The sequence below is a fragment of the Gouania willdenowi genome, chromosome 7 (assembly GCF_900634775.1).
Source record: "Gouania willdenowi chromosome 7, fGouWil2.1, whole genome shotgun sequence".
Taxonomy (NCBI): Eukaryota; Metazoa; Chordata; class Actinopteri; order Blenniiformes; family Gobiesocidae; genus Gouania; species Gouania willdenowi.
In genome coordinates this window covers 5,177,116-5,197,783 of record NC_041050.1, presented here as the reverse complement: position 1 = coordinate 5,197,783, position 20,668 = coordinate 5,177,116, and the positions used below count along the sequence as shown (strand labels likewise).

Genomic DNA, 20,668 nt, shown 5'->3' with positions numbered 1-20,668 from the left:
TTATATGTTGATTATTATATATTCTAAATAATAAACATAAATATGGAGCTTTGTGTGTGCGTGGGGGGTGTCAGACCCAAGTAAAAATTAGTGTAAAATAAAATAGTATAAAATAGAGCTAAAATATACTAAATGTTGCTTCAGCATGAGAATTGTCGCATTTGTAATATAATGCTATGATGTATTCTCAATTTTGGATGGATAAGCGGTACCGTCAAGGCTTATTTGTTCGAAAATCTTAATTAAAAGTCTGTTTTTCAAAACGGCCTGATACGCACTATAACGTTCACTTGTCGGCCATTTTAGATGTACCAGTAGTGTTGCTCTGTTACGATACCGGAAGTGCTCCTATCTATCCCCGTTACTGAAACAGTTTCCCAGCAACGCTGCGCAAAAAATAATAAAAGTGATGTTTCAGTGACTGTATTGTTGACGTCGGTTTTGTGTCGTTTTGACGGTATATCGTCGATAAATCACTTTAATTTTCGGTTTCTACACAATACAACAGCTGCGTACTTCTTGGCAGTTTCCATGGTGACATCACGTAGGCCGAGTCGAACGATCCTCTGGGCGTTTCCATAGTGACATCAGCAGGCGGCCGTTAACCGACCGACACGTACTGTTTAGTTAATAATAAAGCAGGACCCCTACAAGGCAGCACAGGCCCCGGTGACAGGTTCGTATCCTCGGTCTCAGGTTGCTTGGTTTGCCGCTGACGGTGATGTCTTGCTTCAGTTTAGCCCCCGTGCAGTGACCGGGGTGTCGAGCAAATAGCAGGGGACTGCTTATTTAAAGCCTTCGTGGTAGTAGCAACGTTAGCTTTCAGTCAGAGTTTCAGACGTGAGCCACAGGTCGGTGGTTATTACGCTTGTTTCCTTTATTCCCTAAAACTAAACATTAACACAGGGACCAAAAATGTCACTGTTGGCGTGTAAAGCACGGTTTGAAGTACAAACGAATCGTTGTTCGAACTGTAGTAAGGCTCAATAACAAAGCTAACAATTGAACTTCGATTGTTAGCTTTGTTGATTAGCCTTACTACAATTACTGTGAATGTATCTGTTGTGTAACTTCGACTAGTAAAACCATTAAAGCAGAAAAGCAGACGTTTATGTTTTATGGCGCACAGTCTGTCAATGATTACCGTCTTTGGTTGGATAAAACAAACCTGGTCCTTTAGCAGCATATGGTTCATTAGTTTTGGAGTTTGTTTTTTTTAACAATATAGTCATGGAATATATGGCGACACACACTAAAATATAATGTATTTCATGATCAAAATTGAATCCCACCTGTTAAAACTGGCTTTTCCATAAACACCTTTTATTTTGTTTTGTCTTATTTCCCATGTAAAGCGTCTTTGAGTGTCCAAAAAAGTGCTATACAAATTCGATGTATTATCATTAATAAATAACTCTATTTTACAATGATTTAAAACGTGTATTTTGGAAAATAATGTAATGAGCTCTGAGACTTTACTCTTGGTGTTTGTCAAACCTTTGCTAAAATAAATGTAAAACTGAAACCGTTTGTATTGTTAGAAGTAATAGAATCAAAGAAGAAAGTAGAATAAGCAGAAAAAAAATCCTTCCTGAAACAAAAATGACCAAAAACACGTAATTTTCAATAAATAACATAACTATATGATCTGGAGATTAACTCATGTCTTTCTCTATTGTGAAAACAGGTAAACAATCAATAGATTCTGTGTCTGTGTCCCAAATATACAGTAGTAAAAAAGACAAAATAAAAAGTATGACCCAAAATAAGTGATTATGTGAAATTCTTCAAACCCAGAAGTTGCAAACCTGTTAAAATGTACATGTATGATTTATATAGTTACTATTACGGCTTTTGGAGGATGTTTGTCAGACTTCTGCTAAAATAAATGTAAAACTGAAACCCATTTTGTATTGTTAGAAGTAATTGAGTAGTATTTTTAACTAACCATGTAATTATGTATTATTTATTTTGTTGGGAATGTCTAAAACAAATCAAATAAAGTCAAAATAAATAAGAAGAATGATATTGTGCAGGTATAAAACTATAGTAAATGTAATTGCTTCTGCATGTTTACTATTATAATTCAGATAAAACAAACCACACACCAGCAGCAAAACACGTCACACATTTGTTTTATTTTTTCTCAGGGTCATTTAGAAATGGTAAATTTCATTTACCAGCAGGCAGTAAGAATTTTAAATAAAGTTTTATGTTCATATCTGTTGACACCTGTGACCCTACCTAGGATTAGACTTAGACAATATTATTCCTCTTATTTTACAACTTTATTTGATTTGTTTTAGATTCTCCAATTAAGATGCATAATCCATAATTACAGGGTTATGTAAAAATCATATTCTATTACTTCTAACAATACAAATTGGGTTTCAGTTTTACATTTATTGTATCAGAATGCTGACACATCATCCAGAAGTTGTAATAGTAACTATAAAAAATCAAGCATTTCCTGTTTATACAATACATAAAAAAGTGAGCAGGTTTGTAACTTTTGTGTTTGAAGAATTTAACATATTCACGCATCTATTCTTTAGTTTAAACATCAAATATTTTAGTCATACTTGGTATTTTGTCTTTTTTATTATTATTTGCTTTTACATTTTGGACACAGACACAGAATGTTTTGATTGGTTACCTGTTTTCCCAATAGAGAAAAACATGAGGTAGTCTCCAGATTATTTATTGAAAATGTCATGTTTTTGGTCATTTTTGCTTCATGAAGTTTATTTTTGCTTTTTAATGTAATGAAACAATGACCTCTTTAACCACACATGGAGAAAACCAACTTTCAGCACTGTATATATAACACATTGAGAATTAATCTCCTGTTTGCAGATTTAGAAATCTTGTCTGTTTTAAAACTGTTGATGAGCAAATAAGACAACAGGAGCTGGTTTTACTTTTGTCAAAAGTGAAAGTAAAGGTATGTCCTGGGTCTAAAACAAAATTAAATATATTATATTTGGGCTATACATTACACTATTTATGTACAATCCAGTCATTAGAAGAAGTTTAATCTAATCTCGGTGTGTTTGAGCTGACACTGCTGGAAGGGAAAAAAACTAAACAGCCTTTTAACAAACAAGTTAAACAAACTAAAACTAAAGTCAACTTTCTTCTTCCAAAGCTTACAACAGAGCAGTTACGTAATGTTTTTAAATATTTAAATAACTAATGTTGGATTTTTTTTATTCCAACAAAAAAGTCCTGTTGAACAGTGTCCTTTTTTGTGTATACAGTCTTTTATTGTAAATGATATGTTGCCCACATATGTAGGAAAATAATGTAAATTATCTGTTAAATGCATTTGTGTATTTTTTTATTTTTATTCTCTGTTCAGAAGAGTCGTCCCCTATTGAAAACTACCAATCTCACATCCTGATTTCACCATGAACGTCTTCGACCGTAACATCAACATCGACGCCCTCTTGAAGTTGTCTCAGATGTACGTAAGCATGGATTTCTGTGTGAGACGCAGCTTGTCTGCTCCTCTCTCCACTCTTTGTTATTTGTTCCTGCAGATCTCACTCCACACAGGTCCACCTGAAGAATGTCTACTCCAGCCTGGCCGTGTGCATGTTTGTGGCAGCTGCAGGATCCTACGTCCACGTCGTCACGCGTCTCTTCCAGGTAGGTAGAAAAAAAATAAATGTAAAAAAATGTTTTGTTTTTTTTTTTGGTTTTTTTTCCCACTACTGTTTTTTCGAACTTTTTCGCGTTCTGTCCTTGTGGGTTACTGTAGCACGATGTGAGCTAGCCCTCTTTTGTTTACATTTCTTTACCCTTTGAGTAGGCTATATGTGTGCCACAGGCATGTTCAATTTTTTATTCACACTATGCTGAGATGCTGAGGGAAGTTTATGTTTTTAATTGTAATGTCATAAAATATGTAGTTATATGATTTTTTAATCGGACAATTTAAGCTACTGTGAAGATGCTGTTGCACTTTTGTTTAAACCTGGTTAAAGCTTGAAATTGTTGAATGACAGAGCCTAATTTACTTTTTATTTTGGGATTGTTCTATGTATTTTAACTCTTGTGGACAATCACAGCAATGAAGTTGCCCTTTTGACAATACAGTATATCTGATGTCTGCAGTAATTTTTAAGTGCATTGAGAGAAAAAAAAATAGAAAATCAAACATTTCTTTAAAAAAAATCTGAGATTTTTTTAGGCAAAATTGCCTAGCCCTAATTTCCAGAAAGGTTTTTAGATTGGCACAGCTGCTGTATGTATGGCTACAGTCTTAATTAACACACTGCCTCCAGCATGGCCAATATAAATTTCAACCAAGCACATATTTTTCTTACTTCTCTCTGTCCACTTAACTGTTACCACGTGAACTCTGTGCACGGGGCCTCCACGTCACACTTAGATTCTTTGCAGGATCATCTTTGTTGCCCGCATTCTTCTTTGTGTAAATATTAAGAGGAAATTTAGGCTTTTAGAGTTGTGACAAATTTACCATTATTTAACTTTCAAACCCCTTTTTCCCATCACATAGATTAAGTGTAAATGTAGATTACAGTTTAGGACAGAGATGAGTAACATTTATCACAGTGAGGGGCCACAAAACTGTCATTGTCTGATCTGAGGGTTGCATTATCATCAGTGTTTAGAAAAAATATGACAATTTTAAGCATTATTACAGGACAGATCAAAGGTTTTTGTGTATTCTTGTTGTCAATTTGTTTATTATATTTTATTATGAGTAATTGTTTGAATTTTTGTTCATTTATGTAATATTATCCTTTTTTCCTGGGTTTTAATCATTTTGTATATTTTTGCTTTAGTGTTTGGATCTTTTTTTCCCTGCATTAAACTGCGTTTACTTCAGACCCTGTTCAACATTAAATCGAGGGCCGCTTGTGGCCAGTTAAGGATGTTTGTCATTCACTAATGCTGAGTCATGTGTTGCAGATAAAATCTATCGGACTAAGCTTTGTTTAAATGTGAAGAGTTGAGGGAGAGGTTTGATTAGTTAGATAGAAACTGTCATTGTGACACAAATGTGGAAACCTTAACGAGCAGCTTGTGTTGTGACTGTAGGTGCCTTTTGCCTGTGGTTCTAGAATGATAAAATATGCGTTAAAGAATTTCAAAGATCAAGAGATAAGATAAAATATTTAGTGTTCAACACATTCATCCTTGTCGTGACCTTTCTGAACGCCTCCGTGCTGCAAAAAATCATCAGCAGGTCACAAAACCTGGACACGTGCACCTTAAAAATGCAGGAATAATCCTGTGTAAGCACGTTGTTTGGAATGGGAATATCTGATCAGACTGTGGGAACAAAGCAGCGTTCTCCCTGGATAAATCACCAGGGCTAACACACGTGCACATACACAAGCATTCATTCCTACTGATAATTTAGCAAATATATTTTTGGTCTTTGATGAACAAGTTTCCTGCTCTTGCATGTTGGCCCTTCCTGAATGCGTCTCAATGGTTATCGTACTGTGCTGCTGTCTGCAGGGTGGCGTGCTGTCTGTGCTCGGCTCTCTGGGGATGATGTTGTGGCTCGCCATGACGCCCCACAACCCTCAGACTGAGAAGAAGAGGCTGGCCATCCTGGCTGGCTTTGCCTTCCTCACAGGTAATCATGTGCCATTGCTCTTATTTTCTGTAACAATGATTATACTCTACATGTGTCTATCTTATTATTTAAAAAACACCTGTTAACTAATTATGGAGCTCTGAGCACTTTCATAAACTTTGGAGTTCTTTTCTGACGGAGTGTGAATTGCAGCAGCTCGTTTTTGTAAATGTCTAAATGGTTTTTCTATCTTTCAAAGCTGCTGGAGACGGATCATTTTTGACCAAAGACATAGTGTAGGTCTCGTAGATCAATAAAACAAAGTTTTGTTTGAAAAAAGTAAATGGTTGAAATTGCCACTCAAAAGTCTATTAAAAAATTAATAAACAATAAATGATTGTATGACACAGAGGCTACAATGACCTCATGTAAAGGATTTTCAATATTCGCAAGTGGTGAAATAACCACATAGTTGGGGATAAAAATGAAGCAGTTGCATGAAGAAAATTAGTTTTGTCTAAAAGAGTAATGTTTATACTATAAATTAAAACAGAGATCAGATTTTTATTTTATTTTTTACGTTCCCACCCGCATTTATTCAGCAAAACATATTGAATTTCAGTCTCGACATTGTGTCTAGTTTATGGTTTTTTACGTAACAGCTGAATTCTCAGCCTGTGATCACACAGGAGTTTAAATGAGTGTTTGCTGTTCTCTGCAGGCGTCGGCCTTGGCCCCACTCTGGACTTTGTGATCGCTGTCAACCCCAGGTTTGTTAAAAATTACTTTAACATTTAACTGAACAATGGTTTTAAAATCGACGTGTTGAATTTTCTCCTTCTCAGCATCATTGTGACGGCCTTCATGGGAACCTCCATCATTTTCCTGTGCTTCACGCTCAGTGCCCTCTACGCTAAGCGCAGGAGCTACCTGTTCCTGGGAGGTGGGGCGTCTATAACATGATCATTTCTAAGCACAAGAGAAAATTTTTTATTTTTTTTTGTTCCCATTATGTGACGTGCGTGTTTGTTCCCGCCCTCAGGCACTCTCATGTCCGGCCTCTCCCTTCTGATCCTGATGTCTGTGATCAACATGTTCGTTGGTTCCATCATGCTGTTTAAGGTAACACATGGAACCAGACCTGCAGGCTGTTTACCTCCTGCTGATAAATATGAAGTTCTCAGTGCATGTTTGTTATTTCCCACAGGCTCACATGTACCTGGGGCTGCTCATTATGTGCGGCTTCGTCTTGGTCGACACTCAGCTCATCATCGAGAAAGCAGAGAACGGAGACAAGGACTATATCTGGTGAGTGATAATGTTGAGTGCTGACTGTTACAGCAGCACAACTTTAAAGAGGAACTAAACCACTTTTTACTACTGAAGACAAATGTAATTGGGAATGAAGTAGTGTTGACATCCTGACATTTTAGTTAGTGCTGTAACGTTTTCACTTCTGATCTGATACCAATATCGCTGCCTTGAGAATTGGCCAATAACTGTACGATATCAGCATGTATACATACTTTTGTTGCTTATTTTGTAGTGTAGAATGTTAGAAAAGGCTTGATCATGTGATATTACTCAAATGGAGAACAATGGTCAGCAACAGCATACAAACATTTTAATCCAATTCAGCTTTGTTTATAAAGCACTTTAAATACCCAGGAAGAGTAGGACATTTGAACTTTCTACAATTGAATAAAATACATCAAAGAATAAATTAAAGGACCCTGAAATATAACCTCAATAAATCCAATAAAAACAAACTGTGTTGTATTTTTATGTTTTTTTGTTGCTATATCGGTTCGATAGCCAATAATTATCAGGTTGAGAGATACTTAATTGTAGTCAAACTATTACAATTTGGTGAATTTTGTTGTAAAAGTGTCAGAGTAACTGCCCTTTATGGGTTGAAACCCAGCTATTACAAGTTAATTTTGCTATACAATATCAGCACAGATCATACTTACTTTCATTACTTATTTTGTAGTGTAGAATGTTAGAATACGGTTGATCATGTAATATTCACTCAAACAGAGATCAATGGCCAGCAACAGCATACCGTAATATCCGGGCTATAAAACGCACTGTTTTATTGGCCGCATTACAATAATTTAGCAATTTTCTAAGAAAAATCTACTCAAATGCCACAGCCTAACATAGGCCGCACTCTATTGGCTGATGAGGGTGCCCTTCAGACAACTCGGCCAATCAGAACGGGCAGGTAGGTGGGCTGCTGTACTCAAGTTAGGTTTCACCGAAATGTCCGCGTTTCAACTGATACATTTCATTTACTACATGAAGTCTCCTCCTCACTGCCCCACGTCTACATGTCAGTCCATTTACAGCTTTTTATGCTCACTTTTTACTGGAACCAGACTGATACGCCGCTTTGTCCATTCTTCTTACCGTGAACTACCACGAAGCGACCACAGCGTACAGACGCGATCGCTTCTGAACAAACCAACATGGTGATTTAACAACTTCATGCTGTTATGATACTATTACAAACTGGCTGACTTTTACTGTAGATGGAGCTCCATCTGTTCATCCTCATTACCAGAGCGTCTCCATCAGCCTCAGAGTTCAGAGAACCGATCAATCCTGAACAAACCTAACAACTTTATGCTGTTCTATTACAAACTGGCTGACTTTTACTTCATCCCCGCTGCTGCTGGGGAGTCAATTCTGTGGTGGCATGAAGCTTATAAAACCGGGAAAAATCCACAATTCAGCTGAGTCATTGTTTAAGCCGCTGGGTTCAAAAGTTGCAGTTTATAGTCCGGAAATTACGGTATACACATTTTAACTTTACATTGGGGATATTCTACAATTGAATAAAATAAATTGGAGGACCTTGAAATATAACCTCAATAAATAAATCCAATAAAAACAAACGATGTATTGGAGTTCTTAAATCTAAAATTTTAGATGTAGGTCAATATATTTTGATACTTTTTTTTATTTTCTCTAATATCGGCTTGATATCTGACATAAAAATATTGGATAAATAGAGCCGAGACACACGTCAGACAAAATCTCAGGGTTTAGTAACTCTTTAATGTTTCTGAGTGATTCTCTTTGCTGTGCTTAAGCAAACTTGTTGTTTTTTCTTTAAAGGCACTGTGTGGACTTGTTTCTCGACTTCATCACCATCTTCAGAAAACTGATGATCATCCTGGCGATGAACGACAAGGTAATGACATCACAGCATCATTCTCGTGTTTGGGGGGGGTCATATCCCGTTCAATTCAATGACCAAATACAGACCAGTTTGATCTCAATTGGGCCTTTAGGCATTGAAACAAGTAATAACATTACTGTATTGAAACACGTAATTTCAACATTAATGTCCCTACTTTGCATTTCCACGTATAAATTAAATATAAAGTGTGTAAGGCATCCAAGCAATAAGTGACAAATATCACGCTCTGTACGATCTACACTAATATTTATTTAGATTTGGGCTAATTTTGTTGGAATATTTCAGGAAAATTGCAGGATTTTGGAAAAAATTAGACTTCCTTCAGCAATTTGATAAAAGAATGGGGGAAAATTGTGGAGTTTTCATTGAATTTGTGTGTTTAGAGGAACTGAGAGATCTACAACTGAAGAATTTGTTAATTTACACAATGATTCATGTTTTCTGTCATTATTTACTTTCTCCTGCGGGCTGAATTGGATGCTCCAAAGGGCCGGATTTTACCTCAGTGCTTAGGGCATTGAAGTTAATCTTTATTTTTCATTGTTTGTTAAAGGAACACCGTTACCATTGAAAAAATACACCTAAATGATTTTCCGCTGATGTAGAAAACATTGTTGAAGTTTTTTTTGTTTATGAATGTTTTTCCTTTTGTTTCAGGACAAGAAAAAGGAGAAGAAGTGAAGGAAGATATGAGTGTCTGAGTTAAAAATGCAAACAATGCGAAAAGGCACAATTTGGATGCGCTTGGTGCTTTTTTCACTCTTTGTCTTCATTTTTCTGATTAACTCCTGTGGTCTTATCACATGTTCTCTTTGATTTGTTCTCCTGAGCCTGAGAGGTAATGTATCTCTGCAGTAACCCAATTTGGCCTGTAGAGGGAAGTGTGGCTCATTGAAGGTTCCCACAAAGTTTAGCAGCAGAGCCTCATGGAAGAGTTTCACTAATAAATCTATTTAGTGCCATAATTAAAAAAAAAAGCTCTGTAAGCTTCTCCAATGGCTGATTTTGTTCCATTTTATGCAATTTAATTTGTTGATTTGCTTATTTATAGTTTCTGCTGCTTCCTATAATAAAGAGTAGTTCACACTTTCCTCTTGTTTTTCCTGTCACTAAAATTTAGATCTTTTCTTGTTTTTTCCCCAAATAAAAAGTGCAACAGTAGCCAACGAAAAGCCCTCACAGATCCATAGCCATTATGTACGTGGTTCGGATATGCTACAGCTTGTGGGTGTGGATTTTGGACGGGTAGAAAAGGAGGAAGAGTCATCGCCATCAGTCCTTTTTTTTTTTTTCATCTCAAAGAGCCAGTTAAAGCAAACTCACCCTCCTCTGTAAATTCCTCCTAAACATTTGTGCTTGTCTAGAAGGTTAGTTTATGAAGCTCTGTGTGAAGTGACCCCCAGTGATTTGGCATTGGTAGGACTTTTCGTTCCCTTGTTTCGAAGGTGTAAACTGTGAAGAATTTATTTTGTTGGTGTAAAATTGAAACTGATAATTTGATACATTTGCTCAAATAAATGTGTTAAACATAAAACAAGGTGACGAGTGATTTCTACTCTCAGATTCACACGATGTACTCATGTGAGCCCAGTTTTTTAAAATATGTAATTTGGATCAAAACTATATATTTTAAAATCCCTTTATTTTTTTTTTACCATCCAGGATCATGTAATCCAACTTATTTTATCCCAGTTGTTCAACGCAAAGTTGGCTGTGGATCAGTCTGATCCAAGAGACCCTAAAACTATAGATAAAATATGATGTTCATGTCGGAAAAAAATAAAACAAATTGAGTTAGGACCATCATTAGACCCTAAAAACTACTGCAAATATAATGCACAGGTACTTAACAACAGGGATAAGAAAGCAGTAAGGCAACAAAAAATGGACAAAAACAAAAATCACACCCAAAATCAAAAAGGCATATTTTTTTTCAAATTTCAAAAAAAAAAAAAAAAAAAAATTGAGTCAGGAACATCATTAGACCCTAAAAACTACTCTGCAATATAATGCACATACTTAAACAGGGCTAAGAAAGCATAAAGGCACAAAAAATGACAAAAAAAAAAAATCAAATTAAAAGTAAGGCTATAGCAAGGCATATTTTTTCAAAAATTAGAAAAAAAAAAAAAAAATTGAATTAGGACCATCATTAGACCATAAAAACAACTGCAAATATAATGCACAGACTTAAAAAGGGCTAAGAAAGCAGCAGGCACAAAAAACAAAAATCATCCAGCCAAAATCAAAAGTAGGCTATAGCAAGGCATATTTTTTCAAAAATTGAAAAAAATTCAAAAAAAAAAAAAAATTGAGTTAGGACCATCATTACACCCTAAAAACTACTGCAAATATAATGCACATACATAAAATACGCTAAGAATGCAGTAAGGCACTGTTGCGTGGGGTCATGACATTCTCCCCTAAATCTTTTCTCTTTGAGCAGGTACCTCATCAAGAGCACCTGCTTGATTCGCTGCAGGAGGGAGTCTGCTGGCTGTTTAAGGCCTGCACTTCATTCTGTGAGGGGAGCTGGGACAGACTGGAGAGGATGCAGGGCAGTGCTGAGCACATGCTTCATTTTGTTGTATTTATTTAGTTTATTATTTTAGCTTGGCCTGGGAGTGACCGCTAGTCAATGTTTTCGTTTATATATGTAGTTTAATCCCAATTTTCTAATTTAGGGAGGGGGCAGCTTCAACGGCCCAATAGGGGTTGGCCTGCCTCCCCCTGCATTTGGTTGTTTCAGCTGGAGCTTCCAGGCCCTTTAGTTTTTCACTTTTGTGAGTTTTGATTTATTTAATTAAAAACACTTAAATAAATCTTTGTGGTGATGTCCCTTATTATGTTCGGTCTTCTTATTTCAAGCCATTTGGTTCTTTTGTATTTCCTTGAGGAGACCGTAACAGGCACAATAAATGAAAAAAAAACAAACAAAAATCAGCCAAAATCAAATTAGGCTGTAGCAAGGCATATTTGAAAAAAGAAAAAAAAAAAAAAAAAAAATTGAGCTAGTCCTCATTAGTCCCTAAAAACTACTGCAAATATAATGCACATACTTAAAGAGGGCTAAGAAAGCAGTAAGGCACAAAACACAAAAATTAGCCAAAATCAAAAGTAAGGTTATAGCAAGGCATATTTTTACAAAAAATTTCAAAAAACCCTAACCCTAACCCATTACACCCCAAAAACTACTGCAAATATAATGCACATACTTAAAATGGGCTAAGAATGGAGTAAGGCACAATAAATGAAAAAAAAAAACAAAAATCAGCCAAAATCAAAAGTAAGGCATATTAAAAAAAAAAAAAAAAAAAGTAGTTCGGACCATCATTAGACCCTAAAAAACTACTGCAAATATAATGCACATACTTAAATTGGCTAAGAAAGCAGTAAGACACAAAAAAATGACAAAAAACTATAATCACCCAAAATCAAAAGTAAGGCTATAACAAGGCATATTTTTTCAAAAATTAAAAAAAAAAAAAAAAAAAAAAAATTGAGTTAAGACCATCTTTAGACCCTAAAAACCACTGCAAATATATCACATACTTAAAATGGGCTAAGAAAGCAGTAAGACACAAAAAATTACAAAAAACTAAAATCACCCAAAATGAAAAAGTAAGGCTATAACAAGGCATATTTTTTGAAAAAAATTAAAAAAAAAAAAAAATTGAGTTAGGACCATCATCTAGACCCTAAAAACTACTGCAAAGTATAATGCACATACTTAAAATGGGCTAAGAAGCAGTAAGACACAAAAAATGACAAAAAAACTAAAATCACCCAAAATGAAAATATAAGGCTATACCAAGGCATATTTTTGCAAAAAAATTAAAAAAAAAAAAGAAAAATTGAGTTAGACCATCTTTAGACCTAAAAACCACTGGCAAATATAATGCACATACTTAAAAATTGGCTAAGAAAGCAGTAAGACACAAAATGAAATGACAAAAAAACTATAATCACCAAAAATTAAAAGTAAGGCTTACAAGGCATATTTTTTCAAAATTCAAAAAAAAAAAAAAAAAAAAGAATTGAGGTTTAAGGCAACCATCATTAGACCCTAAAAACCACTGCAAATATAATGCACATACTTAAAATGGGCTAATGAAAGCAGTAAGAAACAAATAATGACAAAAACTAAAATCACCAAAATTAAAAGTAAGGCGATAACAAGGCATATTTTTCAAAAATTCAAAAAAAAAAAAAATTGAGTTAGGACCATCTTTAGACCCTAAAACTAATGCAATATAATGCACATACTTAAAACAGGGCTAAGAAAGCAGTAAGACACAAAAAATTACAAAAAACTAAAATCACCCAAAATGAAAAAGTAAGGCTATAACAAGGCATATTTTTTGAAAAAAATTTCAAAAAAAAAAAAAATTGAGTTAGGACCATCTTTAGACCCTAAAAACCACTGCAAATATAATGCACATACTTAAAATTGGCTAAGAAAAGCAAGTAAGAAACAAAAATGACAAAAAACTAAAATCACCCCAAAATCAAAAGTAAGGCTATAACAAGGCATATTTTTTCAAAAATTAAAAAAAAAAAAAAAAAAAAAAAGAATTTGAGTTAAGACCATCTTTAGACCCTAAAAACCACTGCAAATATAATGCACATACTTAAAATGGGCTAAGAAAGCAGTAAGACACAAAAAATTACAAAAAACTAAAATCACCCAAAATGAAAAAGTAAGGCTATAACAAGGCATATTTTTTCAAAAATTACAAAAAAAAAAAAATTGAGTTAGGACCATCTTTAGACCCTAAAAACTACTGCAAATATAATGCACATACTTAAACAGGGCTAAGAAAGCAGTAAGGCACAAAAAATGACAAAAAAACTAAAATCACCCAAAATCAAAAGTAAGGCTATAACAAGGCATATTTTTTCAAAAATTTCAAAAAAAAAAAAAAAAAAAAAAAATTGAGTTAAGACCATATTTAGACCCTAAAAACCACTGCAAATATAATGCACATACTTAAAATGGGCTAAGAAAGCAGTAAGACACAAAAAATTACATAAAACTGAAATCACCCAAAATGAAAAAGTAAGGCTATAACAAGGCATATTTTTTCAAAAATTACAAAAAAAAAAAAAATTGAGTTAGGACCATCTTTAGACCCTAAAAACTACTGCAAATATAATGCACATACTTAAACAGGGCTAAGAAAGCAGTAAGGCACAAAAAATGACAAAAAACTAAAATCACCCAAAGTCAAAAGTAAGGCTATAACAAGGCATATTTTTTCAAAAATTTAAAAAAAAAAAAATTGAGTTAGGACCATCTTTAGACCCTAAAAACCACTGCAAATATAATGCACATACTTAAAATTGGCTAAGAAAGCAGTAAGACACAAAAAATGACAAAAAACTATAATCACCCAAAATCAAAAGTAAGGCTATAACAAGGCATATTTTTTCAAAAATTAAAAAAAAAAAAAAAAAAAAAAAAATTGAGTTAAGACCATCTTTAGACCCTAAAAACCACTGCAAATATAATGCACATACTTAAAATGGGCTAAGAAAGCAGTAAGACACAAAAAATTACAAAAAACTAAAATCACCCAAAATGAAAAAGTAAGGCTATAACAAGGCATATTTTTTCAAAAATTACAAAAAAAAAAAAATTGAGTTAGGACCATCTTTAGACCCTAAAAACTACTGCAAATATAATGCACATACTTAAACAGGGCTAAGAAAGCAGTAAGGCACAAAAAATGACAAAAAACTAAAATCACCCAAAGTCAAAAGTAAGGCTATAACAAGGCATATTTTTTGAAAAAAATTTCCAAAAAAAAAAAAAATTGAGTTAGGACCATCATCAGACCCTAAAAACCACTGCAAATATAATGCACATACTTAAAATTGGCTAAGAAAGCAGTAAGAAACAAAAAATGACAAAAAACTATAATCACCCAAAATCAAAAGTAAGGCTATTACAAGGCATATTTTTTCAAAAATTAAAAAAAAAAAAAAAAAAAAAAAAAAAAATGAGTTAAGACCATCTTTAGACCCTAAAAACCACTGCAAATAAAATGCACATACTTAAAATGGGCTAAGAAAGCAGTAAGACACAAAAAATTACAAAAAACTAAAATCACCCAACATGAAAAAGTAAGGCTATAACAAGGCATATTTTTTCAAAAATTAAAAAAAAAAAAAAATTGAGTTAGGACCATCTTTAGACCCTAAAAACTACTGCAAATATAATGCACATACTTAAAATGGGCTAAGAAAGCAGTAAGGCACAAAAAATGACAAAAACTAAAATCACCCAAAATCAAAAGTAAGGCTATAACAAGGCATATTTTTTCAAAAATTTAAAAAAAAAAAAATAATTGAGTTAGGACCATCTTTAGACCCTAAAAACCACTGCAAATATAATGCACATACTTAAAATGGGCTAAGAAAGCAGTAAGAAACAAAAATTGACAAAAAACTATAATCACCCAAAATCAAAAGTAAGGCTATAACAAGGCATATTTTTTCAAAAATTTAAAAAAAAAAAAAAAAAAATGAGTTAGGACCATCTTTAGACCCTAAAAACTACTGCAAATATAATGCACATACTTAAAATGGGCTAAGAAAGCAGTAAGACACAAAAAATGACAAAAAACTAAAATCACCCAAAGTCAAAAATAAGGCTATAACAAGGCATATTTTTTCAAAAATTTCAAAAAAAAAAAAAATCGAGCTAGGACCATCATTAGACCCTAAAAACTACTGCAAATATAATGCTCATACTTAAAATGGGCTAAGAAAGCAGTAAGAAACAAAAATTGACAAAAAACTATAATCACCCAAAATCAAAAGTAAGGCTATAACAAGGCATATTTTTTCAAAAATTTAAAAAAAAAAAAAAAAAATGAGTTAGGGCCATCTTTAGACCCTAAAAACTACTGCAAATATAATGCACATACTTAAAATGGGCTAAGAAAGCAGTAAGGCACAAAAAATGACAAAAAACTAAAATCACCCAAAATCAAAAGTAAGGCTATAACAAGGCATATTTTTTCAAAAATTTAAAAAAAAAAAAAAATTGAGTTAGGATCATCTTTAGACCCTAAAAACCACTGCAAATATAATGCACATACTTAAAATTGGCTAAGAAAGCAGTAAGACACAAAAAATGACAAAAAACTATAATCACCCAAAATCAAAAGTAAGGCATATTTTTTCAAAAATTAAAAAAAAAAAAAAAAAAAATTGAGTTAGGACCATCTTTAGACCCTAAAAACTACTGCAAATATAATGCACATACTTCAAATGGGCTAAGAAAGCAGTAAGACACAAAAAATGACAAAAAACTAAAATCACCCAAAGTCAAAAATAAGGCTATAACAAGGCATATTTTTTCAAAAATTTCAAAAAAAAAAAAATCGAGCTAGGACCATCATTAGACCCTAAAAACTACTGCAAATATAATGCTCATACTTAAAATGGGCTAAGAAAGCAGTAAGAAACAAAAATTGACAAAAAACTATAATCACCCAAAATCAAAAATAAGGCTATAACAAGGCATATTTTTTCAAAAATTTAAAAAAAAAAAAAAAAAAATGAGTTAGGACCATCTTTAGACCCTCAAAACCACTGCAAATATAATGCACATACTTAAAATGGGCTAAGAAAGCAGTAAGACACAAAAAACAAAAATCACCCAAAATCAAAAGTAAGGCTATAACAAGGCATATTTTTTCAAAAATTTCAAAAAAAAAAAAAATTGAGTTAAGACCATCATTAGACCCTAAAAACTACTGCAAATATTTTGCACACACTTAAACAGGGCTAAGAAAGCAGTAAGGCACAAAAAATGACCAAAAAAAAAAATCAGCCAAAATCAAAAGCAAAGCTATAGCAAGGCATATTTTTTCAAAAATAAAGAAAAAAAAAAACCAAAATTGAGTTAGGATCATCATTAGACCCCATAAACTACTGCAAATATAATGCACATACTTATAATGGGCTAAAAAAGCAGTAAGACACAAACATCAAAAGTGAACCAAAATCAGAAGTAAGGCTATAGTAAGGCAAAATTTTCAAAAATAGAAAAATTAAATAAAATTTTTTATTTAAGACTATCTAAAAAAAACCCTAAAAACTACTGTAATCAAAAATCACATAAAATCAGATGTAAGGCTTTAGGGCAAATTTTTCAAAAAAAAAAAAAAATTGTGGTAAGATCATCATTAGACCCTTAAAACTACTGCAAATACAATGCACATACTTAAACATGGCCAGAAAAGCAGTAAGGCAAAAAAAAAAAAAATTACAAAATTTTAAGAAAAAGGCAAAATTAAAAAAAAGGAAAGAAAATTGAGTTAAGACCATCATTTGACTTTAAAAATCACTATAAATATATAGCACATACTTAAAATGGGCTAAAAAAAAAAAGCAGTAAGGCACAAAAACCAGAAGTGAACCAAAATCGGAGGCTATAGTCAGGCAAAATTTTCAAAAATTAAAAAATGAAATAAAAAATTTGAGTTAAAACCATCAATAGACCCATAAAACTACTGTAATGCACGTACTTAAACGGGGCTAAAAAAAAAGCAGTAAGGCACAAAAAAATGACAAAAATATTACATAGTGTATATTGTGTTTCCTTCTTGTCGCATTGTTGCGACAAGAAGGAAACACCTGCCTTGACATCAGCGGCAGCGGCAGCAGCAGCAGCAGCAAACACACACACACTTCTTAATGTAAAAGAAAAGTTTATTTTTTGTTGGAAAAGCACTTTATGTATTAGCATTTGCAATTTTGAGTGTATTACTTTAAGTTGTTTTTATTTTTTATGTGAATGAAGAATTAAAAGATGCACTTTTTTCAGTAAGCTCGGCCTACACCATGACAGACTGCCGGCTCCACTCCCTTTTTATTATTTATTGAATGCTATCACTGACTCTGAATGCATTATTTTGTACTTTTACATTCTTACTTGAACTTTATTTTGGAATTTTGAGTTGAAGAGCAATGAACATATTGCAATGTGAAGGAATTCATGTTTTTTATTTATTTTAGATATCAACATAACTTTTAGTCAATGAATGGGGAGATAGTTGATAATCAAATTGAGTCGAATCGAACTGGAAAAATGAATCATTAGATTAATCAATGCATCGAAAATAAATATCGCTAGGTTAATAGTTTAAAAAATAATCGTTTATCCCCGCCCTACTATAAATATAATGCACATGCTTAATATGAGCAAAGAATGCAGTAAGGGACAAAAAATAGAAAATTCATCCAACTTCAGAGGTAAGGCTGTAGTAAGGAATAAAATGGAAAAAAAAATGAAAAAAAAAAAATCGAGTCAAGACCATTAATATACCCTATTATTTCCTGTAAATATAATGCACATGCTTAAAACGAGCTAAGAATGCAGTAAGGGACAAAAAATGTCAAAAATCAAAAATTCACCAGAAAAATAAAAGACCATCAATAGACCCATAAAACTACTGTAAATATAATGCACATACTTAAAACAGGCTAAGAATTAAATAAGGCACAAAAAATGACAAAAATCGAAAACTCACCCAGGCATAAAAATGAAAAAACTTTTGAATTTCTTTTTTCTGAGATAAGGCTATCACAAGACCCTTAAAACTAGTGCAAATATGATGTGCACACTTAAACTGGGGTCAAAATGCATGAAAAATGAGAAAAAAGTGAAAAAAGAAATAAAATAATAATAATAAAAAAAGTGACAAACATCTCAAATTAGAGGTAAGAGATAAAAATTAAAAAAACTTTGGAATTTTTTTCGGAGATAAGGCTATCACAAGACCTTAAAAACTAGTTTAAATATGATGTGCCCTGGGATGAAAATGCAGTAAGGCATGAAAAATTAGAAAAAAATAACACCCAAAATAAGATATTTTATTTAAAATGTCGCTAATTGGAAAAAATGTCTTCACTATATTCATAATTTACATGTAAGTGAACATGGATATTGGAAGACGTAATTGTAATTGAAAAATGTAATTGACCCCAACCCTGGTTATATCTACATCCTGGTCTGAGCATCTCCCAGATTTACATTTTTAATTTTTTTCTGTCATGTTGTGTGTTTTTGGAGTAATTGAGTATTTCATTTGAATGCTCTTTTCATACAGTTCTAACGTCTTTGTTAGTAAATGAAAACACCAAGTAAATGAAAACATTTTATTTAGAAAGTTGAAAAAACGGCAGTAGGTACAGAGGAGCTCTATTTGCTAGGGAATAAACTGCAATAGAGATGATTGAAAACAAGTAAAGAAAAGGAAATCTACGAAGCAAGGAGACTGACTGCAATATTCACAAAAAGAGATGATGAGCTGCAGATGACACAGACTTGAAATAAATAAATAAAAATACATATTCATTGAATAGTGTAGCCTTTTTATCTATGTCATTATTGCTGGCATATATTACCTTTAAATGTTTCAGGATTTAAAAAAACAAAAAAAAAAAACAAAGAAACGACATCTGACAGCCACTCTCGGCTGTGAAACAATATCAACATGATTATTAAAATCGTTTGTACATTAAAATCATGATGCATGAGTTTTTGTGACAGAGTCAAAGACAAGAACATTCATTTTTTTTGGCGCTTTATTTTCATTGTTTTTTTCTTCATTCATTGCCTGATGATGACGGGACGTAAAATAAAAACTAAAAAAAGTGTGTTGATGCAGTACAACGGAGCCGCTCGCTTGTTACAGGAGATTTAAAACAACGGTTTGAGAAATATTAAAACGTAGAGTTTCAGTTTCAGGAAAAACGGATCACATTTCAACAGCAAACTAGGGGAAGTCGTTTAATATCAGTGATATCCACCATAGTTAAGTTATAATAGCAATGGTGCTCAGATTCTAAGTACATGCACCCAATTTTCAGCTTTCAAAAAATATTACAACCAATCAGGGAGCTGGATTTGGTTTTAATCCCTTTTACTTCATTTGCTTCAGGTCTACTAGTACTACTAGTGAATTTTTGGCTTTGCTAGTACTACTAGTAAACTAACAATGGTCTACTAGCACTAGAAGTGAGATTTTGAGTGTAATAGTAAACAATAAGTCCTTGTTACAGACTTACATCTAGGAATAGGGTCATTCCATCTCATTTCAACAAATTTTCAAGACATCCCACGCACTTCAGACTAAGAAAATTCAGAAATTTTTACCAATTATTCTTTAATAATTCAATAGGCACAAGGTACATTTTTAGTGTGATCAGATGAATACTTTTTGAGATATGGACAATTTAGTGAGGGGGGGGGGTATGCGTCGATTTTTTCACGTCCTTATTTTTCTTCCATTTTCTAATATCTCAGGAACTACATCACAGAGGAAACTGAAAATGTTGTTATAGTAATTCAGCTCCACCTACTCTTTAGGAATGTGCTATACATCCTATCTGGTGGACATGCCAGCCCATCAAAATTGGATTGAAAAAAAAATCTGTTGCTGTTGTAATCGTAATTGAGTTCAGATAATTGACTTTGTCAAGGTATTTGGCACAGAAATTCAATAAAAACTGTCATTTACAATGTAATTAAACAAAAAAATGTTACAGTTCTAAGGCTTAAACATATGTAGTTACTTATTAAAAAAAAGAGTTTCATATCAAGTTAACCTGCTTGTTAGTTCTCTTGAGGATCCTTTTACTTTTTAAAAATTTAAATCTATGGATATACTGACAGACAAAAGGCTCAGATGCCCACACCAAAAATATTAAAACCAATATTTTCATTGTTTAGGAAGCCTAACAAAGTAACCAATAGATAGGAAACAAATGAGATGATAGATAATATTTTTTAGAGATGCTAACAGAAAGCTAACACAAGAGTTTAAGTTTTATGGGGTTTACTTATTAAAGGCTCAGTAATTGTGATTAATTGTAATTTAAAGTTA

The 20,668-nt window shown here is 32.9% G+C and overlaps 1 protein-coding gene across 2 annotated transcripts; it reads left to right on the top strand.

Moving 5' to 3' along the window:
- Window positions 1-434: 434 nt before the first annotated feature.
- tegt (testis enhanced gene transcript (BAX inhibitor 1)) lies at window positions 435-10,299 on the top strand. Of its 2 annotated transcripts, none has more exons than XM_028453794.1 (10): window positions 435-676; window positions 3,365-3,466; window positions 3,543-3,651; window positions 5,497-5,617; window positions 6,279-6,327; window positions 6,403-6,500; window positions 6,600-6,679; window positions 6,765-6,865; window positions 8,681-8,756; window positions 9,423-9,446. In XM_028453794.1, exons 2-10 carry the CDS (start codon window positions 3,411-3,413, stop codon window positions 9,444-9,446), a joined length of 714 nt encoding a protein of 237 aa, XP_028309595.1. In that variant the 5' UTR covers window positions 435-676; window positions 3,365-3,410. The 2 variants fall into 2 exon arrangements, with proteins under 2 accessions (XP_028309595.1, XP_028309594.1); XM_028453793.1 differs by having other exon boundaries at window positions 461-676; window positions 3,362-3,466; window positions 9,423-10,299.
- The last annotated feature ends 10,369 nt before the right edge of the window (window positions 10,300-20,668 follow it).

Excerpts from the sequence above, each read along its gene's own strand:
- tegt (XM_028453793.1), top strand. The coding sequence starts at position 3,411 with ATGAACGTCTTCGACCGTAACATCAACATCGACGCCCTCTTGAAGTTG. Across the intron at positions 3,652-5,496 it reads TCGTCACGCGTCTCTTCCAG|GGTGGCGTGCTGTCTGTGCT; the intron begins GTAGGTAGAAAA and ends TGCTGTCTGCAG. Across the intron at positions 5,618-6,278 it reads TGGCTTTGCCTTCCTCACAG|GCGTCGGCCTTGGCCCCACT; the intron begins GTAATCATGTGC and ends TGTTCTCTGCAG.